This window comes from Oncorhynchus keta, chromosome 12 (genome assembly GCF_023373465.1).
Source record: "Oncorhynchus keta strain PuntledgeMale-10-30-2019 chromosome 12, Oket_V2, whole genome shotgun sequence".
Classification (NCBI taxonomy): domain Eukaryota; kingdom Metazoa; phylum Chordata; class Actinopteri; order Salmoniformes; family Salmonidae; genus Oncorhynchus; species Oncorhynchus keta.
Window position 1 is genome coordinate 9,309,743 of NC_068432.1, and position 23,450 is coordinate 9,333,192.

Below are 23,450 nucleotides of genomic sequence, written 5' to 3' on the forward strand. Positions count from 1 at the left end.
AGACTGTGAGACAGCAGACTTTGCTGTCGACCGGTGATGTCGGATGATAACAAATGAGCTTGGCAGTGGACCAACACATCAGCAAAACATTCTGCCTTGGAAGGATTTTTCTGGGAAAGCTTGCTCCTTCCTCAGACCAATATTTTAGTGATCATGCAATTCATCCAGCATGAGATTTAGTGTGTGTCCCAAAGGTCACCATATTCCCTATTTAGTGACCTACTTTTGACTATATAGGTAATGGGATGCCATTTGGTTTGTAGACTTAGCGTAGATTTGTGTTGACCCAGAAGACAGTCCTTACTCTGATTAGATAAACTGTTCAAGATGAAAGGTTGGTATAGATTAGAGTTTCTCAACCCTTAAACAGATTAGACATTCACTATGTATTGACGAAACCATCACATTTGATTACAGCAGATCTGCCCTCAGTATTTCTACGTGGTGTACTTCTCAATGGTCATGTAGGCTAAGTAACTAGCACATTATATGGAAAGGTGCTGTCACCAAGTCAATAAGCCTATCTTACTATAACCTCACTATGTAAAAAATATGATTTTTGAGGGGGGTAAACGCAAGCAAAGACATTATCATCATATAATTTGTAAACTTTTTTGTTGTTGCATTGGTCGTAAAATACATTGATTTATGTTCTCGCTTACCTCATAGTTTAGTTTTAAAAAAGTGTTAAAGAAATAGGCTCATTGAGTCCATTGACTTCAATGGCCCCATTAGCCTGAATTCGTCTCCATATTTAAGTTGTATATTTCCCAAAGTCTAATCAATACCTAGCTGTGTGTTTTACACTGAAGTGTGTTATAGTAAGAGAGACACTATCAAAAGTGTATAGACCACGTGGCATGTGTGGTCTAACAGCTAGTACCGCGTCGTCGGCAATAGTTTGAATCCAACCCGACACCATGACATTGTGCCCGCCCTTACCCGTCACTCTCACGCTCCTCCTCCTGCAATTGGTCCAGGGTGCAGGGGCTGAAGTCAAAGTGGGTGCTGGTTGGGTGGGCCATCCTGTTCTGGGTGTCGCCCGAGTGGAGCCAGTCAGAGCTCAGTCTGGGCAGGGCGGAGGAGGGAGTGAGACCTGGAGAGGAGAGAACAAAGGAGGAGAGGAGAGGTCAGGGGCTGTATGTAAAAATAATCTCTGAGTAAGAGTGCTGATCTACAATCTGGTCCCAACTGGCCCTGTAATCTTATTTCCGTTGTGATCTAAAAGAAAAGGCCGATCCTAAATCAACAGTCCTACTCAGACACTTGATATGACCGCAGAGGGAGGTCCCCACATTAGAACAATAATCCAAAGGTAAAGGGGTAATGTCCCTCCACAAGTGGATTAATTTCTATTCAATTCTACCAGGGTGAATGTTCCTCTCCATGTGAATGAATAAAGTTATATTCTACTCCACTTAAGTCCACATAAGTCCAACAGGAGGCAATACGGCGAAGGCTCACAGAAGTTTCTTCATTCGGAAGGTCAAACAAGATCTCCATTGAAGAGAAGCACGTTAGTCCACATTTACGCTGTGTTCATTGTCTTATCATGTGATGGAACAAGCTCAAAAATCGAGATCCCCTTTAGTCGAAAAGCAGTGCAAGAAAGAATATCCGCACGACATATAGCAAGACGTTCAAAACTCAAATAGAGAGGGGTTGTTTCGACAGATCATATGCAGACAAAGACGACATGCGGACAAGAAGGCCGCCCCCCAATTAGGAATAAACAAGAAGAAACCAAAGAAGGCAATTATTTTCCAGAAGGCTGGGCCACTGTAAGACAGGCTAAACCAGTGTAATGAAGTCCTGACAACAAAAGGCCAGGGAGCAAACTTGTCGGAGAGGAGGGAAGTGGACCACAGAACAAAGGCAAACAAACAGCGTGGGAGAGGGAGGGTGGGGTGGTGCATGAAAATATAGAGAGGAAGCCAGATGGAAGCAAGACATGGAGGGAGAGAGTTGATATTGGATGAGGCGAGTCCGCCCCTCAAATATATAGCAATTGGAGCACTTGGAAAAGCACTACAGCGCTATAACATAATCCTTTACCTTCTATCATTATTTGAGAAATTGGAGAGGAAAAGGCAAATAGGAAGAGAGAGTAAGGAGGAAAAGCATGGGGAAGAGACAAGGGGTCCCTACCCGAGTCAGAATCGCGTCCCATGGGGTCGGAGCCCTGGCTGGCTGGGGCACTGTGTGGGGGTGATGCGATGAAGGCCGAGGGGTGGGTTGCCACATCCGAGCCTGGATCCCTTGATTGGCTGCCGCAGGCCAAGGATTCTGGGAGATCTGGGATGCTTAAGATGGGCTGGGAGAGCTGCTTCTGAGGGCCCCGCTGCTTGTTCATCTCTATGGCCTTGCCGACTACACACACACACACAAACAAACAGACATGCCCGCATTAAAATAAACTACAGTCAGTACTGTAGCTCACATAGCCATGGGAAATCCATGGTAATACAGTTAATGATGCCATTGACCTTAACAATGGCCCCAGGACCAGTGGAAGCCAAATAGCGCCATACCTTAAAAGATCCACCACCATATTTTACCATACGTATGAGGTACTTTCCTGCATATGCTTCTGTTTTTCAACACCAAACCCATCACTGGTGTTTGTGGCCAAAGAGCTCTAATTTCATGTCATCTGACCATACCGCCCCTGGAGTTTGATAAATGTCATTGACACTTGGATTGGTACCTGTGCTATGGTCAGAGGACATGAAAATAGAGCTCTTTGGCCACAAACACCAGTGATGGGTTTGGTGTTGAAAAACATCAGAAAAGTACCTCATACCTACAGTACAATATAGTGGTGGATCTTTGATGTTATAGAGCCATTTTGCTTCCACTGAACCCCATTGAAAACCTGTGGTTTGAATTGAAGCAGCCAGTCCATAAGAGAAGACAAAGGATATCAAGGATCTGGAAAGATTCTGTATCGTCACACCCTGACCTGTTTCACCTGTCTTGTGCTCGTCTCCACCCCCCACCAGGTGTCTCCAAGTTTTCCCCATTATCCTGTGTATTTAAACCTGCATTTTCTGTTTGTCTGTTGTCAGTTTGTCTTGTCAGGTCATACCAGCGTGTTTCCCATTTTCCTGTTCTCAAGTTTTGTTTCTGGTCTTCCCGGTTCTGACCTTTCTGCTTGTCCTGAGCCTACCTGCCGTCCTGTACCTGCCTGACTCTGACCTGGATTACGAACCTCTGTCTGCCCTCAACCTACCCGGAGAATCTGATTTCACCCCAGTTCGCTATGAGCCTCGTACTTCTCTCAATGCCATCCTGCTGTGGGGTGACCAGTCCAAATTTCTTTGGGTGCTCATTGACTCTGGGATGCTACCCTGGTGTCGGAGCTGGAAATCTTCACACAACCCCTCTCCATTCCCATGGACGCCAGAGCGCTGGATGGGCGCTCTTATTGGCAGAGTCACCCATAATACGGTTCTTATCAACCTGCGAGTGTCAGGTAATCACAGTGAGTCTACGCAGTTCCTGCTCATTCGATCTCCTCATGTACCCGTCGTTTGGGGGTTTTCAGGGATCCAGAGGCACAATCCCCTGATCGACTGGGCTACTTTTTCTATCATGGGTTAAAGCCCATTCTGCCATGCGCATTGTCTGAAGTCGGCGCATCCTGCCCCAGGACGTCTTCCTGTGGGCGTGGAAAAAGCCTCAGATATCTCTGCCGTTCCAGCAGAGTAGGACCTCTGGGAGGTTTTCAACAATGCTCGCGCCACATCTCTTCCTCCGCATCGACCCTACGACTGTGCTATCGACCTTCTCTCGGACACAACACTGCCTTGAGGGTGGCTTTATTCCCTATCGGGTCCGGAGACCAAAACGATGGAAGGGTAAATTGAGGACTATTGCTGCAGGGAGTATTCGTCCATCTGCCTCCCCCGCCGACACAGGGTTCTTCTTTGTGGAGAAGGACAAAACTCTGCGCCCACCTATCGACTACCACGGCCTTAATGACATCCCGGTTACAAAATGTTACCCACTACCACTCATCTCCTCGGCTTTCGAGCCTCTCCAGAGGGTGACCATCTTCTCGAAGTTGGACTTTCGGAACGTCAACCATCGGCTTCAGATACGGGAAGGAGATGAATGGAAGACAGCCTTTAACACTGCTAGCGGGCACTACGAGTACCTTGTGATGCCATTCGGACTGACCAACACTCCCACAGTGTTCCAGGCCCTGGTCAACAATGTGCTCCGTGACACGTTGAACCGGTTCGTATGCATCTACCACAACATCATTTCCCCCCCATTCAGCTCAAGAGCACGTCCTCCAGGGTCTCCTGGAGAACCAGCTTTTTGTGAAAGCAGAGAATTGTGAATTCCATCGCTCCAGCATCTCCTTGCTACCTCATCGCTGCAGGAAATATTCAAATAATCCTGACAAGGTGAGAGCGGTGGTGGATTGGCCTCAACCCACATCCAGAGTGCAGATGCAATGTTTCCTTGGGTTTGCTAATTGCTACTGCCACTTTGTCCGGGGTTACAGCACCCTGGCTTCCCCCCTCTCAGAACTCACCTCTCCCAAGGTTCTGTTCACGTGGTCTCCAGCAGCTGACCTGGTGTTTTTGGACCCCAACTCACTACAGCTCCCATCTTAATCCATCCGGACCCGTCCCGTCAGTTCGTGGTGGAGGGCTACGCCTCGGATGTCATCCTCAGATGCCATCCTGTCCGCGTCCTGCCCAAGACTAAAAGCTGCTTCCCTACTTCTTAGTGTGGCCTGACCATGGACTATCTCCTATAACTGCCAAGCGCCTCAACTCAATGCAGGCTCGATGGGCCCTGTTATTCACTTGTTTTAATTTTACTCTCCTACTGCCCTGGGCCCAAGATTGTGAAGCCTGACGCGCTCTCACGCATGTATAGCCCCCCTGCTACACCATCTGACCCAGAGACCATCCTCCCTACCTCCTGTCTAGTGGTTGCACTCATCTGGGGTATAGAGAGCCTTGTCCGTAAGGGGGGCCCGGCTAACTGGGTGTTTGTCCCGGAATCGTTTCCCGGTCCTGGAATGGGCACATTCCTCTAGACTTACCTGCTCCCGTCGGACCATGGCCGACAACGTTTTTGGTGGCTCACCATGGTTCCTGACGTCTCCGAGTTTGTTGCTGCCTGCACTGTGTGTGAGCAGAATAAGACTCTGCGGCAAGCTCCGGCTGGCCTCCTTCAACCACTCCCTGTTCCTCACCACCCCTGGTTCCATATATCCCTGGACATCGTCACTGGTCTTCCTCCGTCAGATGGCAACACCACCAATCAATCTATCTTTTCAGACTGTTATGACTATTTATCTGGTTAATATGTAAGTGTATTATGTCTGTAACAGTGTGTTATATGTGAAAATGTGATTGTATTATAAATCGTATTTTAATGTTTAAGGACTCTTGGAAGATTAGTCCAAAATGAGGACTAAAAGAGATCCTAATAAAATAAAATCAACCATCCTAACGTTGGTGGACAGGTTTTCCAAAGCCGCCCATTTTATTCCCATGACCAAATTACCCTCAGCCAAGGAGATGGCCCAGGTCATGGTGCACCATGCACTTCCGGTCGCGGTGCTAATTTTTTGTCCCGGTCCTGGAAGGCGTTCTGCACCCTCATTGGGTCGTCGGCCAGCCTGTATTCCGGTCAGTCAGAGCGAGTCAAATCAGGGCCTGGAGACGGCTCATCGTTGCCTCATCTCCGCCACCTGGAGCCAGCAATTTGTGTGGGTGGAATATGCCCGCAACACCATTCCCTGCTCTGCCACTGGTCTCTCGCCCTTTGATTGTTTCTTGGGATATCAGCTCCCGCTCTTCCCTGAGCATGAGGAAGAAGTCAGCATACCCTCTGCCCAGATGTTTGTCCACCGCTGTCACCATACCTGGAAGAGAGCCCAGTCCGCTCTTCTCAAGACCACCTCCAGGTATCGGTGACAGGTGGGCCGCCATCGGACCCCTGCTCCCAGTTATTGTCTCGGGCAGAGGGCATGGCTTTCCACTCGGGATCTACACCTCCGGGTGGAGTCCCGTAGACTCCCCCTCCCCCCCGTTTTATCGGCCCTTTCCCCATCTCTAAAATACTTAGCCCTTCTGCTGTTCATCTTCTGTTGCCCCGCACCCTCTGTATACATCCCACTTTTCATGCGTCTAGGAATAAACCTCTGTCTCACAGCCCTTTGTCTGTTTCCAGGCCCAACCCTCTGCCCTGTCTCATCGACGACCATCCGGCATACATGGTGAGGTGCCTCCTGAGTGTTCAAACTTGGGGCAGGGGATTCCAGTTCCTGGTTGACTGGGAGGGTTATGGCCCGGAGGAGAGGTGCTGGGTCTCCGCTCTGAATATCCTGGACCCAGCCCTCATCACTGAGTTCCACCTTCGGCACCCTGGTCAACCAGGCACGAGGATTGGACACCAGGTGGCGCCCTTAGGGGGGGTACTGTTACACCCTGATCGGTTTCACCTGTCTTGTGCTCGTCTCCACCCCCCACCAGGTATCTCCCATTTTTCCCCATTATCCCCTGTGTATTTAGGTCTTGTCAGGTCATACCAACGTGCTTCAAGTTTTCAAGTTTTGTTTCTAGTCTTCCCGGTTCTGCCCTTTCTGCCTGAAAGTATGCATCTTATAAATAGTTTTACATAAATCTTTTATGTCTGAACTCAGAATCAAAGTTTTCACAAAAAATAACATGGTCAGTGTGGTAGAACGTTTATTTTGATTGCCGATTTTCTGCATTTTTTAAAAGTCCCATCAGATAGATGGATTTCAGATGTGTCCACATAAACAGGATTATTAGAGATCTTGCAAAGCATGTAAAAGTTTTTCACTATTATATTAACCTGACCATCCACAATAATCACAGTGTTGTTATTCTTGCAAGGAGAAGGTGCAAAAGTATTGAAAACAGGAGTGCCTAAAATTGACCCCTATCTTTTTTTAGATTCGTTGTTATTTGTTAAACAAAATCTCTTTCTCTGAGCAGTTGTATTAGAATAAAATAATATAATTTCCCAATTTTTGGAGCATACAATATAGCTCAATATTTGTATTGAATTTAAACAGCATTTTTTTTGCTAATCTTTATCAAGAGTGACACTAATTATGGACCTGACTATATATGGTGGGAGCAGCACAATGTAATGGGGAGCTGACTCACACAGCTCCAGACAGGCACTTCCTGCTGCGGAAGTTCACAATCTCTTTACAGCGCTGGATGAAACAACACCACTGGCGTCTGTCCGCAGTACAATACCAGGACACATTCCACCCAACTAAGTTAAAATATCAACACTTCCATACTAGTGGTGATGTATTGGCCATGCATGCTAAGAAGTATACTAGTGGGGATATTGGGACATAGGGATGTGGTCTTGTTTTTCAAAATCTTTATTATTATTTTGATTTTTTTACTTCAAGACATAATGGTCTAGGTAGGCTGGCAGATTGTCTTCATATTTGCGTTACGACATTACTGTTTCTCGTAGGACAAATATTTTAAAGAGCAAATGTGGCCTTTTTACGTGGATTCCTCTCAGGGTTTGGGTCAATTACATTTCAATTCAGCAAAATCAGGAAGTGAACTCAAATTGAAACGCAGAACTTTCTCAATGCTTTTCTATGAGGAAAATCCTAATTTCAGTTTACTTCCTGAATTGACTGAATCGAAATGGAATCGTTGAGAATCTCAAAAAAAGTTATAGTTTTTTCTTATTATTTTTTACAATGATTCAGGCTCAGTAGTAGTGTATTCAGGCTCAGTAGTAATATTATATCTCAACTTCATATACTACGTTACTACAGAGCCTGTTACACATCTCAAACGAACCATGGTGTTTTTTTATTGTTCCACACTGGTGCTGCACACTAGGAGGGAGCACTTTGTAGTCTTCTACACTTACTTGAAGTGGAGTCCACACGGCTAGGCCGACGAGGAGGGCCGAGGATGCTGGGAAAACGAGGCTTCTTCACCTTATCCTCCCCCTCTTTCTCAGTTTTGATGCTCTTCTGCTCCATAAAACAAAACAAATTCAAACTACCCAGTCAGAGAATTTAAAGCTGGGCCAAATTTAGTAGGCAAACGTTGTGGAACGCTGCAGATAGACATGTCATGAATAGAGCTGATGTGATTCCTTATTCTACATTACACATTCTACATGTCAGAGAGACATGTTTTTTCTATGCTATATTACTATCTGAACATTGCACAACATTGTGGCCTGCTGAATGCTGCCCTGGAAAGCTGTTAACAAGTGGGCCAAACTGTTACCATGCTTGGTACCAAGAAAGACCTCGCACCAAGAAGTATGAGTAAAACAGTGCCACCATGGGAAGATACAGAATGATTTATGCTTCATCAAATGTGAAGTTCCTACAAGCAGTAAAGGACTACAATATTGTACTGATATGCATAATTGACGTGGCTGTGTGTGTGTGTGTTTTACCTTGATCTTGGGTAGGAAGTTGATGCGGACTCGTTTGGGCTCTAGGCTACGAGGTTCCTTCACTTTAACTCCCAGGTGTTTCATATATGTGAGGATAACATACTGCATAGTAGTGCTGGAACACAACACAATACACTATTAAAAGGATTCTCTAGTACTTTTGTATACTTTTTAGCCAGTAGTTCTGAAAGTAGCGCTCACGAGCCAAAAGTGGTTTTAGAAAATTGCAAACTCTTTTTCAGGACCCTGTCTTTTAAAGATAATTTGTACAAATCCAAATAACTTCACAGATTGTAAAGGGTTTAAACACTGTTTCCCATGCTTTAATGAATGAACATGCACCTGTGGACTGGTCATTAAGACACTAACAGCTTACAGATGGTAGGCAATTAAGGTCACAGTTATGAAAACTTATGACACTAAAGAGGCCTTTCTACTGATTCTGAAATATACCAAAAGAAAGATGCCCAGGGTCCCTGCTCATCCGTGTGAATGTGCCTTAGACATGCTGCAAGGAGGCATGAGGACTGCAGATGTGGCCAGGGCAATAAATTGCAATGTCCGTACTGTGAGATGCCTAAGACAGCGCTTCAGGGAGACAAGACGGACAGCTGATCATCCTCGCAGTGGCAGACCACGTGTAACAAGACTTGCACAGGATCGGTACATCCGAACATCACACCTGCGGGGCAGGTGCAGGTTGGCAACAACAACTGCCCGAGTTACACCAGGAACGCACAATCCCTCCATCAGTGCACAGACTGTCCGCAATAGACTGAGAGAGGCTGGACTGAGGGCTTGTAGACTTGTTGTAAGGCAGGTCCTCACCAGACATCACCGACAACAACGTCGCCTATGGGCACAAGCCCACCGTCGCTGGACCAGACAGGACTGGCAAAAAGTGCTCTTCACCGACGAGTTGCGGTTTTGTCTCACCGGGGGTGATGGTCGGATTTGAGTTTACTGTCGAAGGAATGAGCCTTACACCGAGGCCCGTACTCTGGAGTGGGATCAATTAGGAGGTTGAGGGTCCGTCATAGTCTGGGGTCGTGTGTCACGGCATCAATGGACTGAGCTTGGTGGCATTGCAGGCAGTCTCAACACTGTGTATTACAGGGAAGACATCCTCCTCCCTCATGTGGTACCCTTCCTGCAGGCTCATTCTGACATGAACCTCCAGCATGACAATGCCACCAGCCATACTGCTTGTTCTGTGCGTGATTTCCTGCAAGACAGGAATATCCGTGTTCTGCCATGGCCAGCGAAGAGCCAGGATCTCAATCTAATTGAGCACGTCTGGGACCTGCTGGATCGGAGGGTGAGGGCTAGGTCCATTCCCTCCAGAAATGTCTGGGAACTTGCAGGTGCTTTGGTGGAAGAGTGGGGTAACATCTCACAGCAAGAACTGGAAAATCTGGTGCAGTACATGAGGTGACTGCAGTGCTTAATGCAGCTGGTGGCCACACCAGATACTGACTGTTACTTTTGATTTTGACCCCACCTTTGTTCAGGGACACATTATTCCATTTCTGTTAGTCACATGTCTGTGAAACTTGTTCAGTTTATGTCTCAGTTGTTGAATCTAGTTATGTTCATACAAATATCTACACATGTTAAGTTTGCTGAAAATAAACACAGTTGCAGTGAGGACATTTCTTTTTTTGCTGAGTTTATGTGCACCATGTCATTACTCTCTCTCGTTCTGCTGCTGGTGCATCATGTGCATCTTGCTACTCACTCTAATGGCGAGGGGCTGAAGCTCATAGGTTGAACTCAAATTGCTAGGGGGCTGGTCCACATGGGGGAAAATGGTGCAGCACATCTTCAAGAAAAACAGTTGCTTTGAAACTAGGGATTTTGTGGCTAATTGAAGTAAGACAATACTTCTGCCCATAGATTATGCATGTATAAACTACACATTGACACATCCAGCCCATAACGGGAGGTTTAAAAAATAAATACTTAGTCGCCAAAGTTCTGGAACATGTCTTTAATTAACTGTTAACATTATTAAAAATACACTTTCAATTAACATTAATGTTCCAGTACAGCATTCTTGATCTTAATAATATGAAATAATTTACAAACATTCAACCATCATATTGATTAACTGCAATAATAATTCTACTTTTTAAAAGAAAGTCTCATGATAAATAAAGGTCTCTCAAGGCTCTTTGAAAACAGTCATAATATGATACGTTATCAATCATTAGAAGTACATTTGGGGAAAAAGGTTAAGACACGTTTCTTCAAACCTGACCTGATCAGTTTTTACTATCACCGTAGTCTTCTATACAATTAATTATTTCAGAACAGGGTCGAGTTCATAAGGGAGTGCAACCAAAAAATACAATTGTATTTTTGCATTGGACAAGACCAGGTAGTCCCTTGCCATTTCAGTCAGTTCTCTTCCACTTGGTGCCTAATGAACAAGGCCCAGGCCTAACTGTAAGTGTGTAGTACCACAGATCTCCAGCAGATAGAGTGAGAGGACTCTATGATAACCACTGATGGCAGACTCTCAGGATGCATCCCAAATGGCACCCTATTCACTATATATATATAGCGGAATACTTTTGGGCAAAAGTAACCTGTGCCACGCCAACAACTTTTCTCACAGGATGGATACACAACATGCTGATGGAATTCATGGAACTCAATATACTTTAAAATGACTAAAACCAAATTGAAACTATGTAGAAATGATAAGGACCTGCATTCATACAGTTTCTTGACTGTGTCCAACTCGCTAATAATCACTGAATAGAGTATTAAACCAAGTATCAGAGAACTTGATTCCAAAACACTTTAACTTCAGAACAGGGCCCGCATTCACAAAGCATCTGATAGTAGGGGTGCTGATCTAGGATCAGGTCCCCGGTCAATATAATAACATTCATTATTATCCAAAAGAGGCAAAGTTATCTTAGGTCAGCATTCCTACTCAGAGAATACTGGCCCAGATAAAGTATGTGTGATTCACCTTGACCTTCACGAGTAATTGAACACATACATTTACATTGTAGTCATTTAGCAGAAACTCTTATCCAGAATGATTTAGAGGAGCAATTTAGATTAAGTGACTTTCTCAAGGGCACATTGATCGATTTTTCACCTAGTTGGCTCAGGGATTCGAACCATCAACCTTTCAGTTACTGGCCCAACGCTCTTAACTGTTAGGCTACCTAACAGGCAACCCTGCTTACAACCCCTGTATGACAACACACACTCACTTGAATTCATTCAACAATAAACACTGCTACTTCCACTGTCTGGAGTAAACTCTAGCATGACAGCAGACCTATCAAGTCTTATTCTGTGGTTATAGTTAGATGGAACATAGAAAAATCCCACTTCTTACCACTTCTCCTCTTCTGTGGGCTGTGACGTCAGCCTGGAAGGATAAAAACAAACACAGGGTGAACTGACGCTCACACACAAACCACACACAGCTTCCCTTATGCTACAAAAAGATGTGAAGTCTGCTGGTGCAATGGTAACACAGTTCCATTAGCCTATGGGTTTATGTCAGGTATGGGCAACTTTGATAGGGGTGAGGGCCACAAAAAAATCTGAACTCATCATGAGGGGCCGCAGTGGCTCACGGGTCTGCGTACCCACATCTATAACCGCATATGCAGTCAGAGCTGGCCCTAGACGTTTTTGGGCGCTAAGGGAAATTTTGTTGAGGGGGCCAACATTTTAAATGGCCCCCCTCTTGACAGCAGAGAGAAAAAGTTTTAGAGTTAATTTCCTGCAAGCCTTCACATTTTTCAATAGGGTGGAGAGAAATGTTTGCAGTTTTTAATGTGATATCTGAGTGAGAGTGGCTGAGTGAGAGTGACTGGGGCCCCCAGTCAGTAATTCAACCATGATTACCAAGTTTAGATCGCTGGCTAGACTAACTTACAAGTCTCCATTTTTTTGGGCTATGCTAACATGGGCTAATTGAGTGACTTTCAGTGAATGACATAACAAGAGAAAAACTGCTGATGCACAAACACATTTTGAAATTGAACCTGGTGTATTCTACTATTCGAACTCACTACAGTAAGTAGACACAGCGACTGAGGATTTTTCTCTTATCAAAAAACACCCCAAAAGCCCGTTTCAAAAGGCTATCCTATCTATCTACAGCCCTGTAATCTGTCCAGTTCAGAGTGTTTGAGGCCCGGAGAACAGAGACACGCAAGCACTCACTGACCTGGAAATAACCACCAGAATGGCTGTGCGTGTCTGTGTAACTGGAGACAACACACTTTTGTACTCTAACCTACACCTTATGCCATTACCAGACTAGATAATTCTTATCAACCTGACAACTTCATGCTACTGTGTGTGTAGTGGCATGTGTGTGTGTGTGTGACAAATAATGTGTGTGTAAGAAAGAATGAGCAATTGTACACTACATTCGCCTCCTGTCTATCTCAAAGTGGAAAACAGAGACAACAACTTTCTTTGACCGTACTCATTCAATAATCTTGATGATGCTGGTAAAGTCTGTGTCTCTGTATGTGTGTGTGTGTTTCTGTCCCTGTGTGTGTATGCATGCATTTCAGAGACTTACAAGACGTCCTCTATCTTGGAGATGATGTGTTCGGCACAGGAGCGTTCTCTATCCAGCGCCACGCGGTCTCTCACCCTCTCTGTGTCCAGTTTAGACAGCTCCCCCTCTGCCAAGGTCAGACCCATGCTGCGCTTTTGCCTGTAGACACATACAGGCAGACACACACAAATGAATAGACAAAAACAGGCAGACACACAGACGGATACGAACGCGCACACACAAACACACACACACACACACACACACACAAATGATTAATACATGCATTAATTATGTGAACATCATCTTTGAGAAGTGAGTGTTTGCACGTGTGTGTTTGTAGTGTGCATTTATGGTATGTGTGTGGGTTTGTAAATATACTAAATATAATCACGTCAACAAATAATGTATTAAAACACACTATTTTGCAAAGAAGATCTACAGTAGCCACAACAGCACTCTGTAGGGTAGCACTGTGGTGTAGTCGGAGGACTGCTAGCTTCCGTCCTCCTCTGGGCACATTGACTTCAATACAAAACCTAGGAGGCTTATGGTGTTCACCCCTTTTCATAGACTTATACAGTAATTATGATGTCTTGCAGCATGAACTGACATGTTGTTCACCCAATCAAAGGATCAGAGAATTAATCTTGAACTGAAAGCATAAGCTACAGCTAGCTAGCACTGCAGTGCATACAATGTGGTGAGTAGTTGACTCAGAGAAAGACAATAGTTGAACAGTTTTGAACAAATGCATTTCTTCCAAAATGAAGGAGATGCAAGAGAGAAAGAAATATATAGAGAGATGTCATTGTTTTTCACTTTCACTTACTTAGCTAGCAAATGCAGCTAGCTAGTTCAGCCTACTGAATCACCCTGCTCAAACAGAGGGATGCTATGTTAGCTAGCTGGCTATGAGGTCAAGGTAAGCTTCAGGTTTTACGCCGTAGTAACTGCTTACTGCCTGATTGTAGCAGGTTTACTAACGAGTTAGTTCTAATAGCTATGCTGACTATGACGTAACTTTAGCTAATATGGTGACAACGATATAGGCTGTGTGTAGTGGTTTGGCCTGGTCACATACAGCTGATGTGGTGTGCATTGAAGTCCACAAGTGAAGGGAAGAGGTGATAGGACGAGAGCACATAGATGCGAGAAGGAATACAACGTGACTGTGTTTACGCGTGATCAGGGGTGTATTCATTCTGCCGATGCTGTTGAAAAAAGAATTCTTACATGGAACAAAATGTGAATAAAATACTTGTAATTGTCCAATGGAAACTCTCATTTGCAACTGTTGGACTAATGATTACATCCTATATCAGCTAGATGTAGGCAAGAGTGTGCAAGGTGGTATTGAATTTCACTGTCTGTCCATGTGTCACTGGCTCTCACCTCAAATTTGTCTCACCACCTGTGTGCACCTATGTTGTAAACTTTCATTCATAGGCTAGGTTGTAGCAACCTCATGGTGGGTAGAGGAAAAATGTTAGTATCATGTTGTAGCCTAAACCTATTGCTGTTACATTGAACTGGGTGGATGGAATGTATTATTATAATTATTTATTATCGATGCATAGTCACTTCACCCCAACCTACATGTAAAAATGACCTCATCTTCTTGAACTGCACGGTTGGTTAAGGGCTTGTAAGTAAGCATTTCACGTTAAAGTCTACTCTTCTTGTATTCGGCTCATGTGACAAAGTTTGATTTGATTTGAATTTGAATGACAGTCATCCAATATGCTGTAATAGAAATAAGGCCATGCTCATGAAAAGAAAATGTCGTCCCTCATCTTAAACGGCATTGACCGCCACTGGTGTACATGTGTCTGTCTAGATGCGTGTGTGTGTGTGACCTGAAGTCCTCTAGGTTCCCCTGGATGTCTGGTAGCAGTGTGTCCTGTAGCAGCTGTGTGTACTGTCTGTGTAGCTCCTCTGGGATCAGCTCAGGTCTCCGCCGATCTGGGAACACACAACAGCATGTTAGCCAACACACACACACACACACACACACACACACACACACACACACACACACACACACACACACACACACACACACACACACACACACACACACACACACACACACACACACACACACACACACACACACACACACACACACACACACAAGCTGTCTTCCTTTTTTGGAAATGTTCTAATCAATTACACTAGACGATACACAACTGTATTGCTATAACTGTCGCTAAACCTGAAACCTAAGACCTGAAAGGATTATGTGAAAACAAAAAGGGGTTGAAACAGCTCACCTAGTTCAGAGGCAATAGACTCAGGCACAGCTACTTTCAGATTCTGCAAGGGAAAAAGAGTCAAATATCTAATAAATAAAAAAAAGAATATATAGACTTTCAGCAATTCAATCCCAACAAACACAAATATAATTTCCTTTGCCTCCAGCATAGCAGATAAAGACTGTACATTTAACAGAATACTAAGCATCTTGCAGATCAGCAGAAGCACACCGTTAGTAAAGGAACTTGGCTCTCCAGACACACTCACACCTAAGTGGACAAAGATTCCTCAAGCAACATAAGGAAGACTGGAGAAAAGATAGAAGAGCAGAAAAGAGGATCTGATGGATGGTGTTTAATTCACACTAATGTGCGGGTTGACTCATAACCCACCGTCCCTGCAGTTATATCCGCGGGGCGGGTTTAGGGTCATGAAATACTGTGTGGATGAAGGGTGGGTGGCTGGCTGGCTGGCGGGTTGACTAAAGAGAAAACAATAACTTAAAAAGTCCATAAATGTATCATTCTTATGCAATTTATATCTGTAGGCTACATTTCTTTAATTATGTGACGTAATCTGGAACCAGTGCATAAACCTAAGATTTAGGGCCTAACAATATGTGCATAAAATAGCCTGCAAGCCAATTGCCAAATACTTTTGGGAACGGGCAGAAAAAGTTAACGTCAATCCACGGCGGCTAAAAAATAACTTTGTCTTTACTTGAATAAGAGAAAAGCTGAGAAATGGAGAGTTGAAAATAAGCCAGAAAAATAATGTTTGGAAAAGATTTGGTGAAGTGGTAAAAGAGAATGAGAATGATAGCATTGCCGGCTATGTTATGTGTGATGATTGTGAGGTGCGGTACAAATTCATCAGTCAGAAGACAGGGACTTCAAGTAGGCCTATGGCACGTCAAGGAAACTATAGCCTACTGTTCAGATCGGTTAAATGGAAAATGAAGTCAGGACACTGATTGTAGGTCTATAACCTCTAACTTAGTGTTAATATTTTTATTTGATTTAACCTTTATTTAACTAGGCAAGTCAGTTAAGAACAAATTCTTATTTACAATGACAACCTAACCCAGACGACGCTGGGACAATTGTGCACTGTCCTTTGGGACTCCCAATCACGGCCGGTTGTGATACAGCCTGGAATCGAAACAGGGTCTGTAGTGACGCCTCGAGCAGTGACCGCTACGCTACTCAGGATCCTACAGAGGTAAGCGTTTCTTGCAGTAAAATTACATACCAAATTTAGGCAAATAAAATGTACTCTGGAACAGCGTTGGAGAAATATGATTTCTTTCTTTCAGCATCTTGAGAAAATGTGAATGCGCAGTTAGATGCCGTCTGTAGAGGTGCAGCTGATAGTATTTCAACCACACATAAAATATGCATCCAAGCCAAACTTAAATCTTATCAGAACATGTTGGGTCGTTTTCACAGCTTTCTATTTCCTTACAACCGGTCAAACTGATGTCATTTGAACATTTTGTCCAGTAAATCATAGGTGTGGGGGAGCTGTTGCTGTGGGACGTTAAGTGTGTTGCTTAAGGGCACAACGGCAGGCAATGACATCTAGGGTTTGATACCAGCTCATCTCCTGCCAGATTTTCCCCGTCTGATCCAGAGATCCGAACGGGCAAACTTCTGGTTGCAGGCTCTTCTCTCTAACCGCTAATGTGTTTGTAAGCATGTGTAATTGCATGCGTCCATGCGTGCCTTTGCGTGTGCTCCCACATAATGTATGTGTACATGTGTGTCTTACCGCTGCTCGGTCCATAAAGAAAGTATAGAAATCCATGAAGATCCGTCTGGTCTCTTTGGAGTTGGTCTGCTTGTACAGGTCGGCGTAAAGGTAGCACAGCTAGGAGAGGACAAGGACACCGTTAGGTCTTAAATACTGACCTACTTGGGTCAAACCACCAAAGTGCGAGAGAGTAACTGCTGTATCCTATTAGAAAAAATGTGATTATTAGGGATGCAAAATGTCACCATATTTTCTGGATTTTCATTTTATTTTGGGACAGTTACCAGAATTTTGAACATCTAGGGCTCTATTTTAACAAACCTAACACAATGGTAAATCTAAGCGCAGGCGGGAACACTGTGTCAGAAATATTTGAGCCATTTTCACTATTACAATTTTCGGTGCACTTGCTGCCGTTGCGGTGAAAGGGCTGGGTTGTGATGAATAAACAAGTTGTGGGTGTGTCGAGGCTAGGCACTTCATTGGCCAATCAGAACGTACTCCATGGCGAAATATGTGACTCGTTTCAGGAAACTAGGCATATGGCACACATCACTACTTCACAGGAGCGACATTTGAACATATATATTTTTTTTATCAAAATGCGTTTTTATGCAGGAATGCCTGTCATGTGACTTAATAAAAAACTTATATTCCATCCATAAATACAAATGTTAAATTATGAGCCTAGTTGGTTTAGCCACGGAAAAAGTTAGGAACCTTCCCACTAGTGATGATTGGCTGAGATAATGGATGGGCTGGACATGCCAGGAGATAAGTTGGATTGGTCTGCCATGTAGCTCGCTTCTGTCTATAACGTGAGCTGTTAAGTATGTGTGACAGTCCTTTCTACCAAGCCGTTTTTGAAAGACATAACATTAGCCATTGAGACCCACAAAAGGTGCTACTTTTCTCAACAACATTGATGCTCTGAATTTAGCAGGTGCAATCGACAGACAGGCTAATTTCTGCACACGTCCTTAGTCCTGTATTGACGCTTTGCCTGTTTGATGGTTCGTCTGAGGGCATAGCGGGATTTCTTATAAGCTTCCGGGTTAGAGTCGCACTCCTTGAAAGCGGCAGCTCCAGCCTTTAGCTCAGTGTGGATGCACTGGTTGGGGTATAGGTCACTGTGGGGATGACGTCATCGATGCACTTATTGATGAAGCCAATGACTAATGTGGTATACTCCTCAATGCCATCGGAGGAATCCCGGAACATATTTCAGTCTGCGCTAGCAAAACAGTCCTGTAGCTTAGCATCTGCTTCATCTGACCACTTTTTTATTGATCTAGTCATTAGTGCTTCCTGCTTTAATTTTTGGGAGAGCTTTGTATGCATATCTGTATGTGGAGTATAGGTGGTCCAGAGTTCTTTTCCCTCTGGTTGCACATTTAACATGTTGATAGAAATGAGGTAAAACTGATTTAAGTTTCCCTGCATTAAAGTCCCCAGCTACTAGGAGCGCCGATTAAAACTCTCTCAGAGGTAATGTTGTCTGCAGCTTATCATGAGAAACTCTACATCAGGTGAGCAATGGCTCGAGACTTCCTTAGATATCGTGCACCAGCTGTTGTTTACAAAAATACATAAACTGCCGCCCCTTGTCTTACCAGACGCCACTGTTCTATCCTGCTGATACATCATATAACCAGCCAGCTAGCTGTATGTTGATATTAACCAGCCAGCTGTATGTTGATATTAATCAGCCAGCTAGCTGTATGTTGATATTAATCAGCCACCTGTATGTTGATATTAACCAGCCACCTGTATGTTGATATTAACCAGCCACCTGTATGTTGATATTGTCGTCGTTTAGCCACGACTCCGTGAAGCATAAAATGTTAGTTTTTAATGTCCCGTTGGTAGTTTAATCTTCCCAATAATTTGTCCATTTTATTGGCACATACACACTCTTTCTCCACCTCCTCTTCATGCAGATCACTGGGGTCAGGGCCTGTTCCCGAGGGAGCCGTATATCGTCCGCCTCGGGCTCGTCAGAGTCGTTGAAGAAGTAAAAGGATTCTGATAGTCCGTGGTGAGTAATCGCAGTCCTGATGTCTAGAAGTTCTTTTCGGTCATAAGAGACGGTAGTGGCATCATTATGTCCCGAAGAATTGTAGAAAAACAAGTTACAAACAACGCAGATAAATAAACAAAACACAATCGGTTGGAGCTTTTTGCTCCAAAAAGAAGAGCTTTTTGCTCCAGCGCCATTTTTTCACAAGTACTATCACTGTACCGTTTACACCTTCTGTATCCTGTGCATGTGACAAATACACTTAGATTTGATATAGCGTGTGTTTACCACATGGCCTAACATGTGAATCCTTAAAAAGATGGGTGGGGTCAAAGCTTAAGAGGGTGTGAACGATGCTGAATGTGTGTAGAAAAAGAAGAGCTATCCAGTACATGTACTAAAACATTTTCTCAGAATAACTTTCCCATTGTTCCTCAACTGCAGTATATGACATACCATTTTCTAGCTCTGAGTCTGTACTTTTATCCAATGTAAAAAACACCATTTCAAATGTTGTCACATATGTGGTTGTTTCAAGTTGTGTACTTGCGGTCTTTTATATGTATTGCTTTGGAATCAACCACAATTCCAATGTTATTCCATTATAGTTTGTTAAATGGGTTACAGTAATGAAATAACCTAAATTTAGATCTATCTTTGCTAAATACGTTAACTTGAACCCATTTGCAGTCCACATTGTTCTAATTAATCGCATGGTATAGGGGCTAGGCCTACTGTCAATTGCATTATGGCTGAGCATGGACATGCCAATAAGCAAGATTAAATCATAATTTTAATCAAATTCTAAACAAAATAACAACTTGTTTTAAATAGGCTATGTCACACTTACAGGCACCATCATTTCTTTATGTGGGTAGAAAATATTAAAACAACGCAGACTACGGAGGGTTTTTACACACATCCAAACTTTTCACAGTAGCTGGATCCAATATAGATCCAATGTATACACTACCATTCAAAAGTTTGGGGTCACTTAGACGGATCTTTTATGGAATGTCTACATATGCTACCTGTGCTTCTACACCTGCATTGCTTGCTGTTTGGGGTTTTAGGCTGGGTTTCTGTACAGCACTTTGAGATATCAGCTGATGTACGAAGGGCTATATAAATACATTTGATTTGATTTGATTTGATATGCGTACAGAGGCCCATTATCAGCACCATCACTCCTGTGTTCCAATGGCACGTTGTGTTAGCTAATCCAAATGTTTGTGATGATTAAAGGCCAGCATCCCGGAGTCGCCTCTTCACTGTTGACGTCGAGACTGCTGTTTTGCGGGTACTATTTAATGAAGCTGCCAGTTGAGGACTTTTGAGGCGTCTGTTAACCGTTAATAATCACCGCGTGCAATACGGTTTGGAAATTCCAATTTCATATCACTCCAAAATTATTTTAAAAATACAAAAGATGCACTTACTGTGCTCCGTTTTAACAGATTCCCATGGAGGTGTTTTGCATTGCACTTCCTGAGCTAATGGAAACTCGGGAGGGAACAAAAAAAAATGTCTCATAGCTATGTTACACAAAGATAAATCAGTGGAAATTTGTGGTAAAAGAGCTAACAGTAAGTGTATCTTTTGTATTCGTAAAGTTATTTTGGGATCATAATTAAGTTTCCAAAACCATATCGCAACCAAAGATAATGTGTCTAGAAAGAGCGTTTTACATTCGACCAGACCACCTCAGCTAATCAAAAGGGAAGTAGAATGAGTCCAATGTAGTGTTGGATTCATGAGAAGGGCTAACCTAACCTATGACATGACCCGTCACGTTATGTATTACTGCCCCCCCCGTTGAAAGAAGTGACATCTCAAAAAAACACACAAATTATACAACCCAAATGGTTCCTAGCCTTCCACGCATGCTTTATGTCCCTAACACCAAAACTAAATAATGTTAAAAAAAAAATATATATATATATATGTTGATACAACTTAACTAGAGAATCTAATAGAAAAACTCAACACTTTAATAACCTTGGTGTGCGCGCGTGTGTATATGTACAGTGAGTGTGTATGTATGTGGTGGTCTTACCAGAGGTGCAGGGTCAAACTGAGAGACCACATGATGGAGGAAGGCGGCCAGGTGAGCGGGCCGAGACTTGAGCAGCTCTATACTCTGGAAACAACAACACTGACCATTGATCTGAGAGACAGGGAGACAGGGTAGAGATCAACAGACAGAGTTGAGTAAGAGAGAGATACCAACCCTGTTGTCTTGTGGTTAAAGTGTTTTCACCCTGAGATTGAGAGGTTGGCGGTTTTTATCCCCAGTCGAATCATACCAAAGACTATAAAAATGGGACCTGATGCCGCTCTGCTTGGTATTCAGCATTAAGGTGATGGATTGCGGTAAGGCGCTGTGACAGACTAGCATCCTGTCCGGGGGTGTACTTTTACATCAAGCTGCCTCACGCTACTAGCTTGGCTTTATTTTCCCAGGCTTGCTAAGAGAGAGAGAGTCATCGAGAGAATGAGACAGACAGGCACAAAATGAGAGATAGAGAGAGATAGACAGCCACAGAGGGATAGACAGCCAGAGACAGTCAGACAGAGCCAGACAGACACGACAGCAGTCTAGCACTAGTCCACCAGTACCTGTTCCTGCTCGGTGTCAAAGTAGTCGTCCTCTGCTCCGATGATCTGGGGGTTGAGACAGGTCAAGGGGCTGCCCACACTACACTGGAAGTTACAGTTCTGAATCACACATACACAGACATGAGCATGACTTTCTCCTAAATCTAGTTTTGTGAATATACAAATATACTGTGTGTGTGTGCATCTGTGTCTCACCAAGTCCGGCATGTCCTCGGCGTCAGGCGAGGGGCAGGAGTTGAGGCTGTCTCGGGGGGTGGTCTTTGGGTTATGGTAGGGGGTCTCTCTTTGGCACGGACTCTCAGGGAGGGGACTGGGAGACACCTGAAATACAGAGACACACACACACCATTCACATAATGTATAACATTTGCCAGTCTCCGATTTTGAATGGGCATTTTGATAGTGATACCACACGTTCCAGTCAAATTTTCTGATAGAAAAGTATTCGGGGCTCCCGAGTGGCGCAGTGGTCTAAGACACTGCATCTCAATGCAAGAGATGTCTGCAGTACCTGGTTCTAATCCAGGTTGCATCACATCCGGACGTGATTGGGAGTCCCATAGGGCGGCGCACAATTGGCCCAACGTCATCTGAGTTTGGCCGGGGTAGGCCGTCATTGTAAATAAGAATGAGTTCTTAACTGACTTGCCTAGTTAAAAAATTGAGAAACATAGGAATTGGCACCTCAGTTTACTTCCTAATTTGACCAAATTTAAATGGAATGGACCCCAACCCTGGTTGGCAGGTAGCTTAGCGGTTGGAGCGTTTACCAAGTAACCAAAATGTTGTTGGTTTGCATACCCAAGCCGACAAGGTGAAAAATCTGTTGATGTGCCCTTGAGCAAGGCAGTTAACCTTAATTTGTTCCAGGGTTACCTGGCTGACCCTGTATAAGGCATATTTCATGGCTCCTATTGGGTGTATGTGACAATAAAACATATGATGATTATTTTATTTATTTATTCCAGTACAATGGTATTGTATTGAGAATGCCAATTCACATGTAGTTGTCATGGAGCGTCTGGTGGTGATAATAACAGACAGGCTAATTGGCCAGGTTGACTCACAGTGATATTGGTCCAGGTTCCATTGCTGCCACTCTCTACCTGCGAGGAGGGGGTCTGCTCTCGATCAGCCGCACCAATGCCCCCCTCACCGTCCCAGGGGGAGAGGGAGCCATCCTGAAAACACACACACCTACTATAAATGGGTGGTAGGCCAGGCAGTAACTGCGCTGTCCCTTTGAGAGTGTGTCTGTACCTGTGAGATGGAGACAGCAAGAGAGTGTGTGTGTCTATGGGAGAGAGAGTGTTTGTATACATATGCACGTACATGTGTGTGAACATATGTACATGTGTATACCTGAGGTGTGCCTGTGGCCTTTCTGAGTTGGCCACGTAGCATAGGAATGTGTTTCTTGGACTCCTGGATGTCCTTCAGTAGTTTCGCTGTGGGGTTCCTGCTGTACTCCTCCTTCATAGCCTAGATATAACGTGACGTAACACAGGACACGTTAGGAGAGGAATTAGGTAGGAAGTGGGGGGGTAGAGAAGAGGAGGTGTATTATACGTGAGTGAGTGAGTGAGTGAGTGAGTGAGTGAGTGAGTGAGTGAGTGAGTGAGTGAGAGAGTGAGTGAGAGAGTGAGTGAGTGAGTGAGTGTACATGCATGTTTGTGTGTCCAGTTCCCACAGTCCTAGTTTTAGTTCATGGTCTATCATAGAAGGAAGTGAAACTAAGGGGAGGGCAAGATGTGGTCAGTGTTTATCAGTGGTTACCCATGGCAACTGTAGTGTATCTGATTA

At 44.1% G+C, this 23,450-nt stretch overlaps 1 protein-coding gene across 5 annotated transcripts in view; it reads right to left on the bottom strand.

Annotated features, from left to right (window-relative positions):
• The window catches only part of LOC118390932 (rho guanine nucleotide exchange factor 12-like), a 149,126-nt gene that overhangs the window by 27,649 nt on the left and 98,027 nt on the right, over positions 1-23,450 (bottom strand). For 4 of the 5 annotated variants that reach the window (XM_035781784.2, XM_035781781.2, XM_035781783.2 and 1 more), the window contains exons 9-22: positions 23,010-23,129; positions 22,715-22,828; positions 21,843-21,968; positions 21,648-21,746; positions 21,085-21,195; positions 17,027-17,125; positions 15,274-15,316; positions 14,857-14,962; positions 13,019-13,156; positions 11,813-11,845; positions 8,452-8,566; positions 7,909-8,014; positions 2,149-2,370; positions 943-1,096 (exon numbers count right to left, since the gene is read on the bottom strand). In XM_035781784.2, coding sequence (XP_035637677.1) covers positions 943-1,096; positions 2,149-2,370; positions 7,909-8,014; positions 8,452-8,566; positions 11,813-11,845; positions 13,019-13,156; positions 14,857-14,962; positions 15,274-15,316; positions 17,027-17,125; positions 21,085-21,195; positions 21,648-21,746; positions 21,843-21,968; positions 22,715-22,828; positions 23,010-23,129 — 1,586 coding nt within the window. The remainder of the gene's footprint in view (positions 1-942; positions 1,097-2,148; positions 2,371-7,908; positions 8,015-8,451; positions 8,567-11,812; positions 11,846-13,018; positions 13,157-14,856; positions 14,963-15,273; positions 15,317-17,026; positions 17,126-21,084; positions 21,196-21,647; positions 21,747-21,842; positions 21,969-22,714; positions 22,829-23,009; positions 23,130-23,450) is intronic. The other variant, XM_035781782.2, reaches the window with a different exon arrangement.